This window comes from Mizuhopecten yessoensis, unplaced genomic scaffold (genome assembly GCF_002113885.1).
Source record: "Mizuhopecten yessoensis strain PY_sf001 unplaced genomic scaffold, ASM211388v2 scaffold7491, whole genome shotgun sequence".
Classification (NCBI taxonomy): Eukaryota; Metazoa; Mollusca; class Bivalvia; order Pectinida; family Pectinidae; genus Mizuhopecten; species Mizuhopecten yessoensis.
Genome location: NW_018407074.1, coordinates 307,102 through 332,162, shown reverse-complemented (window position 1 = coordinate 332,162; position 25,061 = coordinate 307,102). Strand labels below are relative to the sequence as shown.

At 37.2% G+C, this 25,061-nt stretch overlaps 1 protein-coding gene across 11 annotated transcripts in view; it reads right to left on the bottom strand.

Moving 5' to 3' along the window:
* Positions 1 to 25,061, bottom strand: part of LOC110453702 — an 82,090-nt gene that overhangs the window by 23,338 nt on the left and 33,691 nt on the right. For 8 of the 11 annotated variants that reach the window (XM_021502770.1, XM_021502778.1, XM_021502771.1 and 5 more), the window contains exons 5-13: positions 22,413 to 22,461; positions 18,636 to 18,664; positions 16,067 to 16,139; positions 13,875 to 13,947; positions 12,600 to 12,807; positions 10,635 to 12,218; positions 7,859 to 8,564; positions 6,432 to 6,690; positions 1,213 to 2,139 (exon numbers count right to left, since the gene is read on the bottom strand). In XM_021502770.1, coding sequence (XP_021358445.1) covers positions 1,213 to 2,139; positions 6,432 to 6,690; positions 7,859 to 8,564; positions 10,635 to 12,218; positions 12,600 to 12,807; positions 13,875 to 13,947; positions 16,067 to 16,139; positions 18,636 to 18,664; positions 22,413 to 22,461 — 3,908 coding nt within the window. Of the gene's footprint in view, positions 1 to 1,212; positions 2,140 to 6,431; positions 6,691 to 7,858; positions 8,565 to 10,634; positions 12,219 to 12,599; positions 12,808 to 13,874; positions 13,948 to 16,066; positions 16,140 to 18,635; positions 18,665 to 20,021; positions 20,106 to 22,412; positions 22,462 to 25,061 lie in introns of those variants that run through there. The other 3 variants (XM_021502772.1, XM_021502777.1, XM_021502781.1) reach the window with 3 other exon arrangements.

The window sequence follows — 25,061 nt, the reverse complement described above, 5'->3', positions numbered from 1 at the left end:
GGGGTTGGGGGTTGTCAAGGTAATGTATGGAGATGGAGGGGGGTGTATGGGCCTGTGTGTTGTGTCAGTAATGTCGAGAAGGGGTAGGGGTGAGTTTTTTGTGTCTGTAGAGTACAATGGGTGGGGTTGTGTGTTTTCTAGGTAATGTCTGGAGATAGTAATACAGGTACACTATGTAGAAATCTTGTAACAACTTGACAACAGGGCATGGAACAGATATGGAATATTCATTTAATTTTGATTGTCCAGGCAATAGGAAGTCAAAACATATGTCTTCAATTACTTTTATGACTTAAACTTTTGTTTGATTATTAATCTTTTAACACTTTACCATCACACTGGTCTTGACCTTTCAAATGTGGAATTTTAACAATAGAGGTAGGTCTTATATGTCAGAGAAAATAGCTATACATATATATATAAATATATATAATATGGAGGAATGTTTGACTTTAGTTAATTAATGAATTATAGGTATATATATATATACATTACGGGTATAACTTTGAGATACTATATATATATGTATAAATGTATACAGAGAGCTAAGCACACACTATATATAATATATAATGTACATGGGGCACAGTTTAGTTCCAGGTTTTAGTGGCACAATGCTGTTAATACAGTCTGGACTGTCAAACCTTAACTTTGACAAAGCCATTGATGAAAACAATTAAAAGATACAAAGCCACTTGGACCGGGAAACAACCCATGACAAACATGTCTATAAGATAAGATATGAGTAAGATGAATATAACTGCCAGGGGACCAAAAACCATCTTTAAGATAGATATGTAAAATATCCTGCATGTTACCTAAGTTATTAATAACAAGACTGTTGATATGAAGGGACATGGGGACATGCTATTATACGGTATGTACTGACGTATGACTGTATCAGTTATCCTACAGTATCCTCACATTGTACAGACAGCCTTACAATACCATACATCTAGTAAGCTTGGAGTCCTGGTCCATCTGCCAGGTCATACAACTGTACCATTACATGTCATCCTACTTGTGAGGTGGTCATACAACTACACCTGTCAAATGTTAAGTCTACGATAATCCTACTGCGAGAATCGCTACACTCTACATCACACGATTCTAGCATGCACCAACAAGTCAGTTAAATTAGTATATTTCTAAAATAAAATCCATTTCATTAAAATTATCAATAAAACAATATCTTGCCATAAAGTCATATACCTGATATGGAGTTGTGACCTCTGAACTGTGACCCCTTAGAACTCGCTATACTAGCCATGGATATCCTCTTTTTGACCATTGTTTCTTCTTCCTCCTCTTCCTCATCAAACAAGTTCTGCTTGCTGTCATTATGATATGCTGGTTGGATGTAACCACTGGGTAGAGTAGTTTTGCTGACCGTCTCTGACACCGCAGGGCTTGGGGGACAGGGTGGTGTACCCATCAGACGGTCAAGGCGCTGGAAAGTGTCCTTGCCTTTTGGTTTGCTAAGGAGTGGACGGAAGGCTGACCGCCGTTCTCTCCTCCTGCTAGCCATGTCAGCCTCATCCTCCTCGCTGCTGACCTCAAGCCTGTGGACCTCCTCATAGGGCATGTCAAGAGGATTCATGTTGGCATAATTACTGATCACATGACCTGAGCCTGTACTTTCAAGCTGGGATCGACTGCCTTTGTCTTTCTCACCATCTTTCTTTCTATCTGCATGGTTCTCCTTCTGTTTTGTTAGTGTTTTGGACCTATCCCTAGTTGTTTCTCTGTTTCCACTGTCTGTCTTAGACGCGCCTGTTCCCCTTGCGTCTCTGCCTTCCCTCCGTACCTGCCTATTGACCTGGGTGTACACCACCCCTTCAGCTGACTTATACCTATCCAGCTGACTTTCTGTTGATCTATACCTGTCGACATGGCCTTCACTAGATATTTCAACAGAATCATCAGAGTTTTTTTCTAATATCTCAATTGATCTGTTTGTATTATTAGATATATTTCCCTCTGGTAGCCCCTCAACATCCCTCGGATTGGATCCCTCCTTCGGATCTAGACTATCCGAAGGCACTTTCTCCTGTGTCTCGGTCTGTCCATCCTCAGGTCTGTCCCAGATGGATCTAACTTGGGTATCTGTGGCTTCCTCTACTGCTGAGGATAAACCACCTGAGAGAGTTATAATGAGGCTATAGGTATGCTTCCAGGCACTTTTCTGAGGATATTTCAAACACAATGTAAAAGATGATCTACACTACCGCTATAGTTAGCTGTCTACGGTAACACAACACTTCTCAATTATTATCTACTTGATACAGTAATACAAGGTTCTATCCTAGTTAACATGGCATCAAAACATGGCATTAATTGTGACGTGAATTAAGTTGATGCATGATGGTATAGTGGTAAAGCAAATCTATAGAAGGTGTTCTACGTGCCAAATTTTCTGCAGAACTTTAATAGTTAAAGTAGCAAAGGAGTAGAACACTGATGCACATTTTATACAGTTTCTGTGTTTTTTTTATATTTGTTTTACAAAAATAAAAAATATTTCCATGAACTTTAAGTCAAATAAATTTATTAACGTTAGTCAGTTTATCTTTTATAATATTCCAGCTAGACGTATCACATGAAACAAGATCTAAATATTCTATATTCAATTCATTTTATAAATAAACATGGCAACCAATTAATGGTAAAGCAAAGCAAAAGTAAAATGTGTCAATAACATTTGTTAATTGTTAAAGTGGATTAATAATTTAGGATAGAATACCGAAATAACAAGAAATCACTGTACTGCCATTTCTAGTAACCCATTCTATGGTGCCTGTTGGTTGACACAAAGGTAAGTGCAAATGAATTACATTTTAACTAAGGTGTGTGTTCTAATGATCATCTAAAATCTAAGGTAGATACATTAATGAATACCTCAAAAATAAAGATGTGTACACTGACAAGCACCTGAAAAACCAAGGTGTGTGCCTTTATGGTCACTTAACTTAAAACCAAGACGTGTACCTTGACAAACAGGTGGGTGCCTAAACAGGCACCTGAACAAAGATGTGCAGACTATAATGATCAGATAAAAACAAGGTAGGTGCACTCTAGAAACCTGAAAACCAAAGTGTGTGAACATAGGAACACCTGAAAACTAAGATGTATGATCTTTAGAACACACAAAAACTAAGGAGTGTGAACTTGCACAAACCTACAAACTAAGGTTTCTGAACTTCTGAACACTGAAAACAACAGCGTGAGCTTGTGAACACAGAACACAGAAAAATCAAAGTGTGTGAACTTAATGAAACCAAAAAACCAACTGATGTGTATGAATGTATGAGCAGATGACAACTAAGGTGTGCAAACTAACAAACATCGGAAAACCAAGGGGTATGAACTACAGAACACCTGAAACCAAGGGGTATGAACTACAGAACACCTGAAACAATGGGCTATGAACTACAGAACCCCTGAAACCAAGGGGAATGAACTACAGAACACCTGAATCCATGGGCTATGAACTACAGAAAACCTGAAACCATGGGCTACGAACTACAGAACACCTGAAACAATGGGCTATGAACTACAGAACCCCTGAAACCAAGGGGAATGAACTACAGAACACCTGAATCCATGGGCTATGAACTACAGACCACCTGAAACCAAGGGGTATGACCTACAGAACGCCTGAAACCAAGGGGTATGAACTACTGAACGCCTGAAAATATGGGCTTTATATATATATAACTACAGAACACCTGAATCCATGGGCTATGAACTACAGACCACCTGAAACCAAGGGGTATGACCTACAGAACTCCTGAAACCAAGGGGTATGAACTCCAGAACACCTGAAACCAAGGGTTATGAACTACAGAACCCCTGAAACCAAGGGGTATGAACTCCAGAACACCTGAAACCAAGGGTTATGAACTACAGAACCCCTGAAACCAAGGGCTATAAACTACAGAACACCTGGAACCATGGGCTATGAACTACAGAACACCTAAAACCATGGGCTTTATATATAAATACCTGCAGAACACCTGAAACCATGGGGTTTGAACTACAGAACACCTAAAACCACGGGCTTTATATATATATAACTACAGAACACCTGAAACCAGGGGGGATGAACTACAGAACACCTGAACCCAAGGGGTATGAACTACAGAACATCTGAAACCAAGGGGTATGAACTACAGAACTCCTGAAACCAAGGGGTATGAACTCCAGAACACCTGAAACCAAGGGGCATGAACTACAGAACACCTGAAGCCAAGGGGTATGAACTACAGAAGACCTGAAACCAAGGGGTATGATCTACAGAACACCTGAAACCATGGGCTATGAACTACAGAACACCTGGAACCATGGTCTATGAACTACAGAACACCTGAAACCATGGGCTATGAACTACAGAAAACCTGAAACCATGGGCTATGAACTACAGAACACCTGAAACCATGGGCTATGAACTACACCAAGGTGTGAGAAACAAAACCGCAAAACTAAAGAGAGTCTTAATTACCAGGCCATTGTATCGCTCACCATTTATTAAATGGTTTTGGCAAAATATGTTTCCTGCTTTGATGCTAATCTCACAGCCAGTTAATTCAACACTGGCTACGGTGGTCAAATAGGATGTTGTCATTTATTTGAATAACCATAAGCTTTGTCAGCCCTCGGACATGTGTATATGAAGTTGTATGAAGTCTTTCAACATACTTCACACATGACCTTGAACGATAGCAAATGTTGTTTGAACTATATATACCCTTAATTCACCCTTACAAGTTGCATACCAAATATAGCATGTCCCTAGGCCTCAATATTTATAAAGAAATCATTTCAAGAAAACAAAAAAAAGTTGATGGATGGACAATCAACAGATGACACATGAAGGAATAAATCTGATCTCTTAAATGAAAATGTAATTAAGTGTGTCCTCAGCAAAATACAGCGAAACCTGTCCTTACCAATACATTACTTTGTGAAAACATTGTGTTGAAATGTTATAAGTATAAGAAAAACAAACAAAGATTGAAGAAAAGATTTTATTGTTTGCAGTTGGTTTTATCCCCTACAAAGCTTCATTGTGTATCTATAAAGGTGCTTCACCATTAAAAGGTGAATCTGTTACATTGCTGGTAAAGTGATTGACAAAAACAAGCACATGGAGGATTTTTTTCTCTCAATATTCGCTTCAAACTTGCTAGAATCTAACCCAATACTAGAAACATGAATCAAATTAGTAAAGAATTAGTAAAGGAATCTGTACAGTCTAGTTAAATATCTATCTTATAATCATCAATAAGTCTTTGGTGGAAGACATTAAAAAGACGTAAGTAAAAGTGTGAGGTTGCAGAGTCGTGACGCAACACAGCGACCAGTGGTGTGTGACAGAGGTCGTGTGGTAGACATGAAGAGTGCTTTATGTTGAATTGTCTTGTTAGATGTCGAGTCAGTCCAGTAATCTAACCCATCTCTCCCATTACTCAAAGAGCTCAGAACTTTTTAGTCAGTCGCCAATTTGACCTTGACCATGAATTTCTAAAAGTTTCTCTCAAAATAAACCTTTTGTTCATATAAATAATGTGTGAACATTTTAGTTGCCAAGCCTGATTGATGTGTTATTAGGTGTGATGGGAGAGACAAGACATGTTTACTGCCTGTTGGATATATTATACTAAATTAAACAACCCCTGTATGGCTACTGTGGTTGTGTGAGAGTGAGGTGATGATCAGGGTCGGTGAGAATGAGGTTAGGACTGTGGTCAGTGAGAACGAAGTGATGATTGTGGCTGGTGAGAATAAGGTGATGATATTTCAATGGTAACAATGAAAGGACATTAAAGGCCAGTGGGTATGACATGATATAATGGACCCATCATGTATTCCTTCAGTTAACTCTGAACTATATAATATATCAAGTATTTGAACAATAAATTATCAGGTGACATTACAGCTATTTTATACATATTTTTGAGTTCTCTTTAATACATTCCATGGTATTAGACCGATGTGATGGATACAACAGGTCAGACTTGTTGAAGATAATCAAAACATCAATAACATTAGAAATTGAAAATAATTCACCTGATATAGAGGCCAAATGCTGCATGGCTTATTAAAGCAGACTTTTCAAAAACTTAAGTATCATTCGAAAGTCGAATTTTTAAAATTTTAATTAGTATGTAGAAATGATATCAAAAAGATAATGTGAAATTAATTGAAATAAAAAAAGTTAAAAAAAAGTTAAAAGAATATTTCAAAATTGTTTCAAAATTCAAACTCAACCTACTTCAGAAGTAACATTAAATGAAAAAGTATATAGAGACAAGTACAGGTCTGAATCTCAATAATACACTAAAATTGTATCATTATTTTAAAAACTGCTTAACCTTTTCTGAGTACTATAATATCAAAACTTTCCCTGTGAGTTGGCTCCCCTGACTTACCTGGCTTTCCCGTGGTTCTGTCCTTTCGTCGCCTGTCCCCTTCTGGCTGTCTTTGGTGTCCTTGTGCATACACTTGTTTTGGCACAGTTCTCTCCCTTGATGGACTTCCGTTCACCCGGTTATCATAATAACCAGTATTACCGCCCCTTGTGTATTCGTCTCCTGCTGGGAGATTCCACGGCCTAGGTAAACTGTTGTTACTCCTTTGTCCATGTTGCCGGCTTGCAGGTTCAGCTTCCTCATCAAACACAGGGTGATCCTAAAAGTGAGAGAATATTACAGCTTAGTAGTAATAAAATGAGTATGACTTGAAATGAAAGTGATGAGAACTTGACATAAATATGATAAGTCTATAAATTGCCCATGCAACTTCCTCAAGATGATCTTCAGGTAAAAGTGCTACATGTGGAAAATATAACAACAACACTTGATCTAAAAGATTGAAGAAGAATTGCCTTTAAAGAATCAAGACAATCAATAGAGCTGATATAAGGTGGTAGACAGTCAGATATACATCCAGGAAAGAAGGGAAATTTTCAACACTGTGTTTTGCACGACAGAATTAGGAAAGAATTTTCATCTGTATGAGTATGTGATATAAGTATGATACAACATAAACATAATATGAACCCCAACACTGACAGCATAAACCTAGGTGTGGGAAAGTTACCTTTGACGGTCATAGGTGTAGATTAGTTACCTTTGACGGTTATATGTGTAGATTAGTTACCTTTGACGGTAATTATAGGTGTAGATTAGTTACCTTTGACGGTAATAGGTGTAGATTAGTTACCTTTGGCGGTATTAGGTGTAGATTAGTTACCTTAGACAGTAATAGGTGTAGATTAGTTACCTTTGACGGTTATAGGCGTAGATTAGTTACCTTTGGCGGTAATAGGTGTAGTTTAGTTACCTTAGACGGTAATAGGTGTAGATTAATTACCTTTGACGGTAATATGTGTAGATTAGTTACCTTTGGCGGTATTAGGTGTAGATTAGTTACCTTAGACGGTAATAGGTGTAGATTAGTTACCTTTGACGGTTATAGGCGTAGATTAGTTACCTTTGGCGGTAATAGGTGTAGATTAGCTACCTTAGACGGTAATAGGTGTAGATTAGTTACCTTTGACGGTAATAGGTGTAGATTAGCTACCTTAGAGGGTAATAGGTGTAGATTAGTTACCTTTGAAGGTAATAGGTGTAGATTAGTTACCTTTGACGGTAATAGGTGTAGATTAGTAACCTTTGACGGTAAAAGGCGTAGATTAGTTACCTTTGGAGGAAACACAGGTGTAGATTAGTTACCTTTGACGGTAATAGGTGTAGATTAGTAACCTTTGACGGTATAAGGCGTAGATTAGTTACCTTTGGAGGAAACACAGGTGTAGCTTAGTTACCTTTGACGGTAATAAGTGTAGATTAGTTACCTTTGGAGGAAACACAGGTGTAGGATAGTCGAAGTAGGAGGGCTGCTGCATCCTGGTCTCCAGGGCCCTCTCAGCTTCCAACAGCTCCTCTGATGTCCTTGGGGTCTTGGCCTGAGCAATTTCCTGCACAATTTGTTTGCGTACAGCAGTGGGAAGGGGAGGACGTTCGGGCACCTCTTCTATATACTCCACCCCGACGTCACGGTCCTGAAGGTCTCTCAGACTGGCCCTGTCAGGCAAGTTTACGTAGGTGTGCAAAGCTTCATTCTGATTTTCAGGTGCCCTGACTTCCAGAGGCTGTTCTTGTTGCCTAGGGTAGGCTTGATCATGGTCATAGAGGTCGTGCTGTGACCTTGGCCCTAGTTGTTGTGCCTCCAGCTGATCCTGGGCTTTCTTGCGTCGTTGTTCCTGGTATTTCGTTAGGGTGCTGTAACCATCGTCAGTGTCCTCTCGCTGATGGTGAGTATTTAACTTTACAGGTGGGTTCTCGGTTTTATTTGAAACTTTTATGGCAGGAAGAGGTCGGTTGGCAAGTTCTCGTTGTTTAGACTCACGTGTTGGTGAGTAAAATCCGTCGTATTCTGACTGTCGCGGAGCCTCAATGTCACTAGAACGTTCTGAGGGAGTATCGTGTTTTGAAGGTCTGTATTTGGCGTGCTGGGGAACATCTCTATGACTCATCATTACCTCCTCTCGATCATCCAATCTGTCAAAACAAAAAGCATTCACTTACAATCTACCAATAAAAATAGGAATTCAATTAAGACTACATATCTTTTGTCATCAGAATTACCGGAACGGTATACTCATTTGTATGTTTGAATTAATCTTGTGTAGATGCTGAAGTGTAAACCAATTTAAAAAAACATACAGTGCAGTGGAACCTTGTTTAGGGCTAACATCATGATAATAATCTTACGATACACTTAATTTTTTTCAGGTAAATTTAAGTACAGAATAAATACTGTTTCTCTGACGTTCCATTTCGCAAACATACCATGAAATATCTTGACTAAAAACATTCTGTTATATGATTTACTATGAATTACCTTGACAGTAAGTTACAAATGTGAAATTTCTTGAAAATCTGGATCCAGATTCCCTGATCATTATTGCCAGGTCAACGAGGTTCCACTGAATACATGTACAGCACACATGTCAAACGACAAAAAGCTCACCCAAACACACAGGAGTATAATTAACAAAGTTCTCATTACTTATTAGCTGTGTTAGCCTGAAAGTTGTAACTCAGAATGAACACATGCATTAAATGACACATTCAATACCAAGCAAGGCTAACATTATGAGACGAAAACAACCCTTGTATACATAGCATATTTGGGGACAAATTAACAGGGAATGGAAATGTGGCCCCTGGACATTTTTCTTTAAAACTAATTAACAAATGATGTAATGAGTAATGTAAAACTGCATGAAGGGCTATTTTTCTTAACACACATAAAAAAAAGTTTCCAATAAAAAATTTCATTGCCCAAGTGTAAAATTATCATAAAGAATTTTTGAATTTGATCTCTCATAATTTTGACAGATAATTGAATTTGTTTTTTGTTTTTTTTTCTCTCCAAGAAAAACCTTTTCCTGATCCTGTTGAGTGAGTGTTCTGTAAATTCTCCTTCTGACCGTTAAGTGCAGTGTTAATTACTAAATTAATGGAATGTCTGCCACCAATACTATATTTGACCATCATAGCATGTTACCATAGCAACATATACTGCCACCACGATAGCTCACCGTAACCAATAACGATACATGTATACCTCACCAAAACATTGAAAAGCATTGGGCAAAGACAACAGCAGGCAAATTACATTAGTTAAATATTATCTTAAACTATTTGTTTGCGTTTGGAAATAATATACATTGAAAATTGGAACGAGAAACAAAGCCATGAAATAGAAACACATTAGAAAGCATGAACTATGTACGAGTCTCTTGACCACAACAAATTGATAAGTTCATTATTGAGTCAGTGTTTGACAACAACAAATTGAAAAGTTCATTATTGAGTCGGTTTCAAGTGATAGTTAGGCATAAACAATTTTGAGTTGCCATATACTCCATCTTTTAATTTAAGTTAAATTAGTATGATATTAAAAAAACCCAACTTAAACATAATGTTAAAAAGAAACAAACTATTAATTTGATGTGGTTTTACAATGGTATCAAAAAGTTATAGATAATAAGAGCAAGATATAAATCAATCTGATGTGTTATATATATTCTTTTGTCATGGTCCTGGGAAAGCTGAATTAAATTTTCAGTAGCTAACAGAAAATTGTATTTATTTCCCTTTCCCCTTAATGAAAGTTTCTCTCCTTTAACTATGCCATAAATTCTAACAGAAACACCTAGCCACAAATCTAGAGGACAGGAGAGTCAGAGTGAGTAGCATGCTAGGAAACCTTTTGTAAGATTCCTGTTACATTGTACTAGCCATTACAGAATTTGAAGTCCTGCTGTAGCGAAAGAGAAGAGGTACGTATATTGTAAAAACCCGTAACCTGTGTTAATAAACCCATGTAGATAATCCCCGTGGTTACATGTATAGTAAAACTACACAGAATTATACTTGTGATTGTTACTGCTCAGCTCAACAGATTTTCTGAAGGGTCCCATGGGTAAATAGTGATTTTCCTCAACACCAAATTTGCTCGAAACAAGTCCCTTCTTTTCTACACGGGCATACAACCCCTCCAGGGTACCAGGCGCGCCCCGAGAGTGATTTCTGGATGAAGGGTTTGCTTTATCAGGGTACCTTTGATTTGGCCCTTCACTGTAGCCAAGATCATGTGACCTTGGCCCTGGATCCTGTGACCTTGACCCTGGGTTGTACTGGTCCATGCTGTAGGGGTCTTGAGGGTCAGGGACTCGCCCGGACTGCTGAGGTATATTTGGTTGTCCGCTGTATCTGTCATATGCAGCATCAGAGTAATTACTTGCGTTGGGTGAAATGTCCCTTCCTCCTGTATATTGTCCTGGGAGTGAATCACTTTTCCTACCCGAATAAGGATCCAAACTACTATTGGGTGAAATGTCTGTCCCTCTATTACTGTTAGGGGACCTGTCTTTATTATAATGACCAGGGAGAGAGTCTCTCCTCCTGCTCTGGTCCTCCCCTCTCCTCACAAACTGGGCTGGCATCGAATCAGCCTTTCTACTCACATAAGGGTCTTTATTTGACAAAGAGTATCTTGGGTCCTGTTGAGGGTCTATCTGGCGATGATCATGACTTGGGTCCATTTGCCGAGGGTCAATTTGTCGAGGATCCATCTGATGAGGATCGTGTCTTGGGTCAATTTGTCGAGGATCCATCTGATGAGGATCGTGTCTTGGGTCAATTTGTCGAGGATCCATCTGATGAGGATCGTGCCTTGGGTCCATTTGGTGAGGGTCCATATGGTATGGGTCGTGTCTTGGGTTCATTTGTTGAGGGTCCACCTGATTAGGGTCATGTCTTGGGTGGATTTGTCGAGGGTCCATATGGTGAGGGCCATGTCTTGGGTCAATTTGCCGAGGGTCCATCTGGTGAGGGTCGTGTCTTGGGTCAATTTGCCGAGGGTCCATCTGGTGAGGGTCGTGTCTTGGGTCAATTTGTTGGGGTTCCATTTGGCGTGGATCATGTCTTGGGTCTAAACGAGAGTCAAACTGTCGAGGGTCCTGTCGAGGGTCCTGCCTAGCATCCCTTTGTTGCATATTGCCTGGGTGTTTATGGTGTTTGGTACTGTAACTATAGGGATCCTGTTCACCTTGACCTAACTGACCTTGGTTACCCATGTCCCCGTACCCATTGGGGCGCTGCCTATCCTTGTGAGTATTGCTGTGAGTGTATGGATCACTGATATGCTGTTCCGGCCCAGGGGGTCGGGACTGATGCTGAGAGTATTGTCTGTGCTCCTGGGGCTGAGGAACTGCCCTAGGATTGTTAGGCTGAGGAGAATAATCTTCACCATGATGAGGATCATGTAAATATCTGTTTCGCGGATCCACAATTCTGGGGTCATCTTGGGGTCGTGCATGGTTACCCGGATACTGTCTGCGGGGATCATCTCGGCCCTGTTGATTCCCCCGCTGTTGGGGATCTCCATCCGCAAATCTTGGATCATTCTTTGGATAATGACCTTCGGGTGCCCCTCTGACGTCCTGAGGCGATTTATGTGGCTGTTGGGTGGTTGGTTGACTGGGTCCCGGATCATTGCCCTTAGATAACATATTCTGCCATGATGACAGTCCTCTAGGTGTTTGGTCATCATCTTCATCTTCATCGTCATCCCATGTCATGAACGGTGACTTAGGAATCAGCTTGGGGAGAGGTGTGTTGTTGTTTGTCTCTTTCTCCTTCCTGAAACAGACACAAACGTACATGTATTAGTATACATTGTATCACTAAACTACAGTAAAATCATTTATGCCAAATAGTGATTTCATTTTATATTGCCTCTGATTTCTGATTTTGTCCTGGTGTACTATCATACTTTTGTTTTATTTCCTGTAGAAACACTGAAGGTTCAACATAATGAACGTATTGAGTTGTATCATAGAAAGAATCATTACTAGGATAGAAGAGTTGTTATAAGAAGCATTACCTATGCAGGAGGGTTTTAAGAGAAGGGCATTACTTATAAAGAAGGGTTTTCAGGAGAAAGGCTTTTTATGAAGGAGGGTCTTTAAGAGAAAGGCCCTACTTTAGAAGAAGTGTTATAAGGACAGAAGCACAACTTACGAAGGAGGGTTTTTGAGGACTGCTGCACACTTCAGAGCCTCAATCCAGCGTGTGCGATCGTCCTGTGTGTCTGAGGCAAACATGTACGTTTTCATGTTGTTATGCTCAGCCTTAAAGGCAAACTTTTTGCTGGTGTCTGCTGGCCCACACTCTTCAATTCTGTAACTGGGCAATAGTATGGATCCCACTGTGTGACTCTCCTTGTCATCTGTACAAATAAATCCATACCATAGCAATGAACATATTAAATTAAACAACTAGGCATAGCTTATCACGTTTTTCACGTTATTCACGTTTGAAAAGGCAATTATCTTACACCTACACAAAGAGCAATGAACTTGAAAATGATTGTATAACTCACTCTGAATTAGACAATTAATTTCAAGTTCATTGCTAGTCCAATCACTTCAGATATTACAAATATAAAACACACTTTTCAATCTCTACCCACACACAACGCTTAATGTATACCAGTAAGGTTATTGTTTTTGTAACATGCATACGTCAGTTTCTGGATAAATGTAAACTAGCATATAATAGGGACAAGTCTGATTGTCAGACCTCCTTTTGCTTCAAGAAAATGGACATCTGATGTATTTTTTCCCCCTTAAAATCTTAGGAGTAGCACATCTTGCTGCATACTGATAGACACAGGTGTTTAAATTGTAGGTTGAAATAAAGTAGATGAATAAACAGTCTCCTATCAGCAGAAATACAAGTTAAACACAAACCTGTCTTGTAGAAATACCTATCAGGGTCTTACCTTTGTAGAAATACCTATCAGGGTCTTATTACATTTGTAGAAATACCTATCAGGGTCTTATTACCTTTGTAGAAATACCTATCAGGGTCTTATTACCTTTGTAGAAATACCTATCAGGGTCTTTCCTTTGTAGAAATACCTATCAGGGCTTACCTTTGTAGAAATACCTCCCAGGGTCTTACCTTTGTAGAAATACCTATCAGGGGCTTACCTTTGTAGAAATACCTATCAGGGGCTTACCTTTGTAGAAATACCTATCAGGGTCTTATTACATTTGTAGAAATACCTATCAGGGTCTTATTACATTTGTAGAAATACCTATCAGGGTCTTATTACATTTGTAGAAATACCTATCAGGGTCTTTCCTTTGTAGAAATACCTATCAGGGTCTTATTACATTTGTAGAAATACCTATCAGGGTCTTTCCTTTGTAGAAATACCTATCAGGGCTTACCTTTGTAGAAATACCTCCCAGGGTCTTACCTTTGTAGAAATACCTCTCAGGGTCTTACCTTTGTAGAAGAAGAGTCCGAAATTGGACAGGACACACCAACGTTTTTTCCATGTCTTCCAACTTCCACTCTCCTGTAATTATAAACCTACTTATGAGTTTCTTGTTCCTCGTTCAGCAGGAAGTGACTGTAACACTAGGTGCCTATATGATAATATCTGTATCAGGGTCAGCGGGGGAACTGAAGTGATTTGTCAGTGTAACCGAGCTACCCTACAGGTGTTCAACAGTTAATATCCTTGCTGTACTACAAATGTTTAAAACTTGTAATCAGCAAATATGTAAAGATTCTAAACGTACACCTGAGGACATGAACTACATTTATTTAAAATCTTTCAGAAATTATTTTTTTGAACATTTCGGTTGATAACATATTATGCTAACAAATCTATAAACTGATCAGAACAAGTTGTTCAAAGTATGATCAGCTTAATTAGGCATAAATCTTTTTTTCTTTCTTTCTAGAAATATCTTAAAATCCATGAATACATTTATATCTTTTATTCACATAAAAATAATTTCAGCTGAATTTAAATGATTTTGAGAACATTCCACATGATAAATGTGATGTGGTCAGGATCTGCAAAACTGTACTGGACATGTGCTTCAGGTATTATTATCGTAACTTTACGGTAACAGCCACAGAAATTAAGCTTAATACAAAAAGACAGAAATGAATGAAAATATTGAAGCTTTCAAGCTAACAGTACTTTGAAAGCTTTGTAACTTAAATTAGTGAAACAAACCTTTGAATCTTTTCCTCTACATAACTTAATATAGACAAGTGGTTTTTTTTATTGAAAACTGCCTTCAGAGTGTCAATTGTGCATCAAAGCTCTTAAATTTCAAGAAATTGTGACACAAAATAGTTTGTTTTTATTAAATCAATTACTCAGCTGGTAAGACTATAACAGACTTGACTCTGAACACTATAGCATTAAACAGAATAGCTGTAAGAGAGATACAAATATAAAATGTAATCTTATCTATGTTTTCTGAGGTTATTACACCCCTATCCAATTTCATGTAGTGACTTTCTTCCTGGTAACATCATTATAGAATCAGCTATCTTAGACAATCATAGGTAAATGCTATAGGCTCGAGGTCACTGTACTCATATACTACGGCCAGCTCCAGGTCAGAGTAAACAATATAACATGGCCAGCTCCACCTCATTACAACAAAAATTCAGTGAAGGTTTATGTATTGGCAGATAAATTGTTGGAACTCATTCAACTTTTTAGTATTCCAGGAACTATTTGCCCAACACTTTTTTCTATAGCTCCCCATCCAAAGGCACTACAGAAATATATACACTGTACATGTATTAAGGCGCTTCCTATCCCCTGCCCAGTCCATTCCCTAGACTTACATAAATAAGTGTATTACAGCCCCCTCGATCCCACTCCCCACCCCAGGGCATTCCTCAGACTTACATGTATATAAATAAGTGTATTACAGCCCCCTCGCTCCCACTCCCCACCCCAGGGCATTCCTTAGACTTATATAAATAAGTGTATTACAGCCCCCTTGCTACCACTCCCCACCCCAGGGGATTCCTTAGACTTATATAAATAAGTGTATTACAGCCCCCTCGATCCCACTCCCCACCCCAGGACATTCCCTAGACTTATAAATAAGTGTATTACAGCCCCCTCGCTCTCACTCCCCACCCCAGGGCATTCCTTAGACTTATATACTTCTATTACAATCAGTAAGCTATAATTGACCTACAAAATGTGTAGGTTTACTAAGTGTATGGAGAAATATACATTAGACTGGGGTAACTTTGGAGCATGAGGAATATGTATTCAGGGAGTTGGTAGTAGGGGATGTAATATCTGTTTAGAGAAACAAAGTAGTGAAAAGAAGACGTAATGCCTTTGTTTGGGATTGAACCAGTTACCACAAACCTCTTAGTCTGCCATTCGTCCACTCAGCAAGACAGATACTCCCTCTAGCTCAAACTAATAAGACAATATTGATATCATGTTGATTGATTGATTTAAGGAGTGGTTTTACGTCTGTGCTGCTTCAAACCGAGTAGTTTAGTTATCCAGCAGACGATGACACTATGTACAATGTACATCCTTTTATACATGCCTGTAGACCTGCGGAGTACCTGGGGCTAGNCCCCCGGGTAGGGTGTGGGAGGCCCCTCCCCCAACAAACTACAATAAATACATAACATACCTGTCTGTAAAGCCAGCCCTTCAAGGTTACCATGGCGTTGTCGTCTCGTTTGGCTGGTGGTGCTTTTAGCGGCCTACAATAACAGAAAATAGGAAGTATAAGAAGCTAAAAGTAACTCTATTTCTAACACTGATAAGAGTTATTTCAATACCTGACCACCAGGATATTACATAATTCATGTACCAGTGGTATTTCTTTGTTAATGTTTCTGAAAAGATTGAGTTATTTAATCCTGTATAAAGTGTAGCTAAATTGATCTTACACTGAACAGTTGTAATTTGTGAAATGAGGGGTGTACAGTTTCATATTAGGAGTAATAGCTCAAAGCAGAGACATATAAAGCCAGTAGTATATACGTCTCTGCTCAAAGGCAATTTTTTTTAAAAATTCCACTAGACCAACCTATATTTTTTGTAGTGAATATTGATATTTCACTCGGTCCGACATACATTCTGTTAATGTTGAATGTGCAGCTAGTGGAACTCTACACCAAATCCTGAAATGGTTTTGAACTTTTTATTTAATTCTGAATCTGAACATTTTGAATAAATGCACGATATGTATAACCTATATATTTAATAGTTTGAAAGTGTTTGATTTTGAGCAATAATAAGACTTATCAACCCTGGGACCAGTAAAACATTTCTAACCTTTTTACCCATATTTAGTTCTGTACCAGTGTCGATTAAAAATACATTAGAATTCTATCTCAAGGTTACCCACACGAAGAGCCACACAGATGATCTATACATGTAGACTTACTGTTTCACCTGGTCATTAAAACTAAGCTGTGGCTGTTTAAGAAAGTTTTCTGTCGGTATTAAAAGTACCAGAGGTGAAGTAATTAAAAATCTTAATCGGTCTCAAATACAATGATTGTGACACAGGAATTGTTTGGAGAATTAATGTATTAGTCCAAGGGCAACAAATGTCATCTTAGATACATGTAGTTTGAACATAAGTTTCAAGTTTGAAATATATAATCAATCATGTTGTAAATGTGTTCAGCTTGAAAGCTTCAGAAAAGTTCTAACTAGACACAGTATGACAAACGAGCACTACTTTATGGAGAGAGTAACTCTTTGCCCACACTTTATGAAGAGAGAAACTCTTTGCCAACACTTTATGAAGAGAGAAACTCTTTGCCAACAGTTTATGAAGAGAGAAACTCTTTGCCAACACTTTATGAAGAGAGTAACTCTTTGCCAACACTTTATGTAGAGAGTAATTCTTTGCCAACACTTTATGAAGAGAGTAACTCTTTGCCAACACTTTATGAAGAGAGTAACTCTTTGCCAACAGTTTATGAAGAGAGTAACTCTTTGCCAACAGTTTATAAAGAGAGTAACTCTTTGCCAACACTTTATGAAGAGAGTAACTCTTTGCCAACACTTTCATGGATGTTGGGTACCTTTTACACAACATATATATATAGCACCGAGATATCAAACAGTTTCAGTGCAATCATTTGTACCAATGACTGAATTTTTTTTCTACAAGTACAGGTACACCATGTACTGTAATTATACACCATATATATATATTGCTATAGACTTACCTCATTGTGCCCTTAATACTGTGTGTTTCACCAGAACTTTTACTGAACCCTGTTGTAACTTCCCAAATAAACAGGACTTTTATAAAGTGTACAAGGCCTTGTTGTAATTCCTCAGATATACTGGACTTTTTCTTCTATAAAGTGAACATGACCTGTTGTATTTCCTCACATCATACAGGCCTTATACCCCACAGTCTGATAACCGTGTAATCTGTGTCAGTACCACAGCATCACAACCACAGCATCACCCCACAAACTCATTCCACTATCTCATTAATTGCACTTTTAAAACCAATTAACAAACGATGTTGTAGAGTGTTTCGGTGTACATGTTCTGGACTTGTAGGTGTCTGTGTAGTGCTGGGTCTGCACCAGCCACTGGGTGTAACTCGTAGATAATGATGAGGGAGGTCTGTGTCGGCTGCTATCTCTGCTCAGCGAGAGATGATTTGGATAGCAGGTGTAATTCTACAAGCCAACTTTTATTTTCTTTACGCCTTTAAAAAACCCTTAACATATTTCTGCCAGAAGGCAGTTCAGTAAGTCCTGTCAGAACACCATCGTTCAACGTAGTTCAGAGTTGAAGGTCAGACAAAAATCTTCATTGTTCAGAGTTGAAAGTCAGGTTAAATCCTATAAGGTTAGAGTATTACTGTCCAGAGTTCAAGGTCATGCATAGGTTTTATTAATAATAAGCTTTCTGTACTCAGTTCAAAGTTCAAGGTCATATGAAAGCCTTATATAATTACCAGCTTAAATTACTACTGTTCAGAGTTCAAGGACAGTTAAAACAACTTACCCGGGGGTAATACTAACCTTCATGTACCACAGTTTAGAATTCAAGGTATAGTGAAAAATCTTTACTTCCAGCACGAGTGCAAAAGTTCAGGACAATACTTACCGCTCAAGGTCACAAAGAACTTGATTAAGATCAACACAGTGACAAATTACTTTGACCTACTGTCCCATTTATAAAGGAATATGGTATTGATCCAAAACTAAGAAACATACCTTAATTTATTTGGCGAATTTATCTTTATCTGCAAAAAGAAAAGAAAAGCAATCATGAAGTTATAAGTGCACAATGACATTATATATATCTGAAATGTAGACAATCAAAGGTATTCCTAGTCAAATGCTGCCGACATAAATACAGACATTATTTTTTTGAATTACATCATAGAAATATAATGAGACCAGTAAAAGATGTGACAGTCATTGGTACTGGTGAACAACTAGTGACAACTTAAGAGAGTGGTAAATGATAACAATGAAACCTTAACACAAATTAAACACAAACATCTGAGCTAGCATACTTACAGGACTGTTGATATCTACTTAATTAACTTGATTTGAACAAAGTAATGTTGACTGTTGGTAAAAAAAATAATATTTTTTTTGGAGAAAATCGGTAGCAACTTCAGGAGAAAGAAACTCCAAAAATACACCAACTGTAACCAAGACTAACATGTCCAGATTAAAAATAATAAGATTCAATTTATTCATGCAAAACACAGCGTGTTAGTATCGTAATAAAACCAAAGCAAGCTGGGGGCTCACATACATGTACATTTGTAGTTATGTCCAGCCCTCAATCCCCATCTTATCACTATCCAGATCCACGACGTACATACCAAACAAGGAACCAGCTGGTGTCTAGATTCAGCTGGACACTTTGTCCACCCGTAAAGGATATTGAATGTCAAATAAACCATTTTTTATACAAATAAAATACAAAAAAACAACAAAAAAAACCCCCACCAAAACATCAGTTACATCATTCTCAACAACTGTGGTTTTATTTTATTTTATGATGAAGCAAAATCAGATTTATTAAAATGTACTGGTATCTAAAACCCAGTTATTTAGAAACACCATGTACCATCCACCTACACATTTAGTCCACAACAATCTATTAGATTCCAGAAAACAAAGATAACCAAACAAATTATTATTATACAAATATTCTAAAATTAGATCATTAAACACAATCATGTATACACCAATATTACAAATATGGTTCACATTACAACAGAAGAAAGATTTAATCTTAATTTGTAAAACATGAATATTTTTGACTAAGTACTGGAATTCTAATAATAAAACATCTACACCACGCACACTGCCTTCTGATAATACATATAATAGCAGTGTACAATTGATCTTGATAAACAAAGTAAAAAAATAATTAAGGAATAGATCTCAGGTGCTAGTCAGTCTAAAGAAAAACATCATACATTTTACCATTTTACAAATAATTAATTCCCAGCTCCCAAAATGATTGAGAAAGATACCAGTTATTCCCCTTGACAGTATTGTGAACCATTCTAAGACTACTGTTCTGTAAATGTAAGCCTCTCAGATTGTGTTAGATAAAATCCTCAGCCAGGGCGATACCTTGTCTAGATTCAGCTCATTTGACTTCCAGATCCTCCGCAACGGATACTGAAGTTTAATATAAATCATATCTCTTCAAAGTTAGTCCTTGTTCTAATATTTACTTTTCTTAAATAAGTAATTCACCAACAGTACCTTTATAGATTATATTGTGTCGCATAATGCTCTGCTATCAAATTATACTTTTATATTCATTTTATAATTAAATGCAAAGATTTTCCTTACCTGTAAAAGTTATGATAGTTGTTTTTATAAAACCAGCGTGAAATCATATCAAAGAACCCACAGGTAGAATACAAAAGGATTTACAGGGATTTGAGTAAATATATATTTAATCACTTGGGACTTTGAAGTTAATTTACTACTTACAGCTTTTAATAAATTGACTACCTGAATTCACAATGCAAGGAATCCCCCCCAGGTTACCTCACAAAGGTATGTGATATTCGCAAGGAATCCCTTTCGGCTTAATAGTTTAAGTGTTATTATCTCATGCAGTCAACCTGAACTTGAACTAACTGTTTAACTCAGATTAAACAATCTGTATTCACAAATCGCAGGAATATATGCATGTTAGAAATTTAGATAATAATTAAATAAGAAACATATGCAGGTTTTGAAATAATACAGTACTGATATAATAAAGATATTAACATGGTAGGTTTCTAGTTGTTGTATCGGAGTGGCCAGGTTTTACGCCCTGATCAATAAACTATCATACTTAAGACAAGATATTGCGTTACTCTAATCAATAGCGTGCCTCCTCGGGAGGGAGCTTACTATAAGTCCCTACACTATTAAAGGTAAAGCCCTTTATGTCATTTTAAAATCTCATATAATAAAACCAGGACAGATTTGTTATTATATCTACTGAACAATTCATAGTGACAATGATCAGATTTAGATAGCATCTACAATATTTACGTAAATCAGAATTAAAATGTATTCATCTGTGAAATGATCTGTCCTCGATGGAGGCCTTGGAGTACACAGCATAGACGCTAGCTATATAGTTACACATGACTAGGCGTGGGAATTTGTTGTTTGTGCACAGTCGTGATAAAAGTAAACACTATAGCTGGATCACACATATATATCCAACCACAGATAATATTGATTTAATACACATTGATGATGTATACCACATCGGATATCAAAGGTTTATTTATACACTGATGAGTTGTAAATCAGTCTTTGTATTTAACGGACGTATACCTATAAAAGGATATTATGTGTTGTGCTGTGTGACTCAATGAACCGCTACATATACCTGGATCTTACACGGTGCTACATTATGGCATCTACTGACATCCAACCTCTAGGCTCTATTCTAATACATTTACACAGGAAATGACTTTATAACACTCCTAATCACCAATGAATAATATAGTGGCACATATATAATATTCTTACAAATGTAAAAGTAATCAGTAATCAGTGAATGATAATTGATTTTAGGATTTGATTTCTGAAATAGATGGTGGCAGAAATTCCACTGTAAAAATATGAAAAGTCTTTTTTCTAGAATTATTGGTGCATCATTTATCATACAATTTTCCTTTCTGTACCTATTCTCCTTATGTACTTACTTGTACAATGTTCCATTATGTCCTTACTTGTACAATGTTGCATTATGTACTGAAGTTTACAATATGTCCCATTATGTTCTTATTGGTACAATGTTCCATTATTGGTACAATGTTCAATTTGGAACTTACTTGTACAATGTTCCACTGTATGAACTTATTGTTCCATTATGTACTTGTACAATATTCCATTATTTACATGTATTTACAGTACATGTACACTATCCTAATTTCTACTGGAAAGGTTCTACTACACATGTGTAATCTGACAACAACCAGGCTATGTATAACAATCTCTAATACAGTATCATGTCTACTTGGTGAGTGTTTTACCCAGGGCCAACATCCTACTGCCGTCTGTCATTGTGTAACACAATAACAAGTTAGGTTTGTTAAAAACATTATTGTCAATCTGACCTTATTCTGTTCAAAAGTTAAATGGAAATAATGTCAAATGTTCAAGATGAAGGAGAGAATTTTTCTGTAGGTACCTCAAGCATTATGAATTTCACAAATAATTTCGATATCATCCTACATTGTAATTTCTTGATATGTACTTTGAGTTAATTAAAGCACACATATATCATAAAGCAGTTCCTATCATTTTTAAGTTCACTTTAAGTGATGACACTATTTCAGATGACTGGTGGTCTTAAAGGGCCAAAGGATGTCAATATTAGTAAGTTTGATCAAATACATGTAAAAAGTGAGCTAACATCGCCCAGGACGAAATGAGTCAAGGTCATCAGGTGTGCCATACATGGTCATCAATCACAGAACGTAATTATGTCACAGGATAACGTACCTGCTTGTCTGATGGACTCCCCGGAGATGGTGGGTAGGCTGGTGGGGAACTGTAATAGAACAAATGTAATTTTTATAAGTATCGACACAAAAACAACTTTGTCAAAGGAACACTGCAGCATATATAATATTTCAGGTGTACCGATCGATGCATTAGCTACATGTTGTGTACAATACTTGAGTTTACATGGTAATCATCTTGGTTTCTCATTGATGCCAAGAAATACATTATTATATGATTGGTGTTAATCCCAGACCTGATTGGAGGAGCGACGTCATGTGACGAGTCTGTAAATCTGTTACAGACCTTGACCTACCGTATATAAATAGGAAACAGATCGATTTAGACCAAGTTTGTAAATCAGGGATAGACCTCACCTGAAGTCCATAAATGTATAATATATCATCATTCAGTCAGGGCAATATGAGAACATCAATACCACTTTTGGTTGACAAAGACCTGGTAAAATAACAGAATTTTATGAAAATGTCTCAAATATCTCAGCCAATCAGATTACATGGTAAATATCACAGCCAATCAGATTACATGGTGGCCATGATGGATCCTAAATCACCATGAAATTTGTAAACAACAACAACAACACTTGGGCAGGGCCATGACAGGATAATTTGAAAGATGTTGTCAAAACAACTCAAAAGTGGAAATTTATAAGAATCAGAAAATATCACAGCATCAGAGGCTATGTCACTGTGACATTCATACTCCTTACCAAGATAGGTCTGTACTGATAACAAACAAGAAAAATACTTTTTATGACAGTTAAACTTATTTGATGAACATTTGAAATTTACATGAGAATACAAGCAATGACAATGCTCTGGCAATTAACAATCCTGAGGTAAAGCTACATATGTAAATGTTTATAAAGGGAGGTAATTCTAAGGCAAATAACAGATTTAAAGTTTCTCAAGGTAACTGTAGGACAAATGCTAGTTATAATGTGTGAGCTAAGGTTACCTTAATGTCCATCTGTCAAAATGATCAGTCATTTTTCCTGAATTCACTGATGATGAAATAATAATATACATGTGTATGTAAACCTCAGACCTTGTTAGGACAGCATCCCCACATATACCTGGGACATCTATGGAAACCACTTCTGTGATTCTGTTTGATATATACCTGTAACGCAGGTGATACCGTCACAGGTAACAGGTGTGTGGCTGGTATTAATCAAATACCTGTGTACATCACAGACAGACATCACAGACAGTTTAATACAGAATGACCAGTACATGTATTTCTAATATAACACTCAATATCAATTCTAGACTATCAATTATTTCTACATACTGGTAACCTGTGTTTATGACTCTGTCAAACAGGTACTTCTAATACACCACAACCCTGAAAACACTAATATCAATCATAGATAATGCACTCTAATACTACTACACGTATGTTGCCTTAGCCAATGACAAGTGAAGATATTTCCATTAAGAGAAATACGTATGTTTCCTGATGTCAGTATATTATTGTGGTCGATAGGTAAGTGTAAATAATGGTAGGAATGAGGTATACATGTACCACATCAACTAAGTTAATTAACACAGAGATTCAAGAATCATCCAGTCTCGACTCAAGACACTTCTATACATCATCCTTGACAGTTGCTACCCATGTCATTAGGGTCACTCATGATCAGTAGGCTACATGTAGGGTAGTGATCAACATGTAGATGAAGGTGGTCATCTATTCTGATAAAGCTACATCTGTTGAAGGTATCTATCATAATTTACCTGGCTGTTTTATAATGATACACTGAGTACTACATGTATATTAACCAATATTGGTATATTGCAATTAATTCAGGATCATATATTGGTTTCGTATCTTTACTTGATGTTCGAGAATACACTGATCAGCGTTATGTAGCACTTTACAAACTTTGCTGCAGATACAATATTGGGGACCATATATCCCTGCTATATATATATATAGTAAGATAAAAAATTGAAGACAAAATCACAGCTACGTATACCTATAATATTGATGAGACAATTATCACTGTGGACAAAAATATTGATGGCTAAATCACAGCACTATAGATGTTTCTGATGATACAATCCTCCATCAAATATCCTATCCTACACAAGGCTGCAGTCGGACTAGAAGTAGAGAAAAACCTTTCATTTCTACATTAAACAGACATTTGAAAGTTAACAAAAATTGACAAATACTAACCAGTCCTCTTCCAACCCAGCGGATATGCAACATCCACACCCATCCATGATGACAATATTAATATACCAAGAGAATTTAGTCACACAGCTGACTAGAACTGTGACCTTGCTGAGTGACCTTGTGAGACGTACCAACTAGGATACTCACTATCTATGATATTTACAATATGTATCAGACTTTTACATTACATCCCATTGTTTGCATCAAATAGGGCCTATCTACATTAGCTGAGGTGGCCACCAATCAAATTGATCGTGTTCAGTATAATGCCCCTTTCACCGGTACATGCAGGTATATTTTTTTACCTGTTATATATGTACCTGTTTGTATAGGTACAAACACATCCACTTTATGTTTTTAGTACTACTAATTATATGTGTCACCTATCAAAAATCTATTATTCACCTTCAAGTTTTTCATTTCATACCTAAAGAATTTCATCAA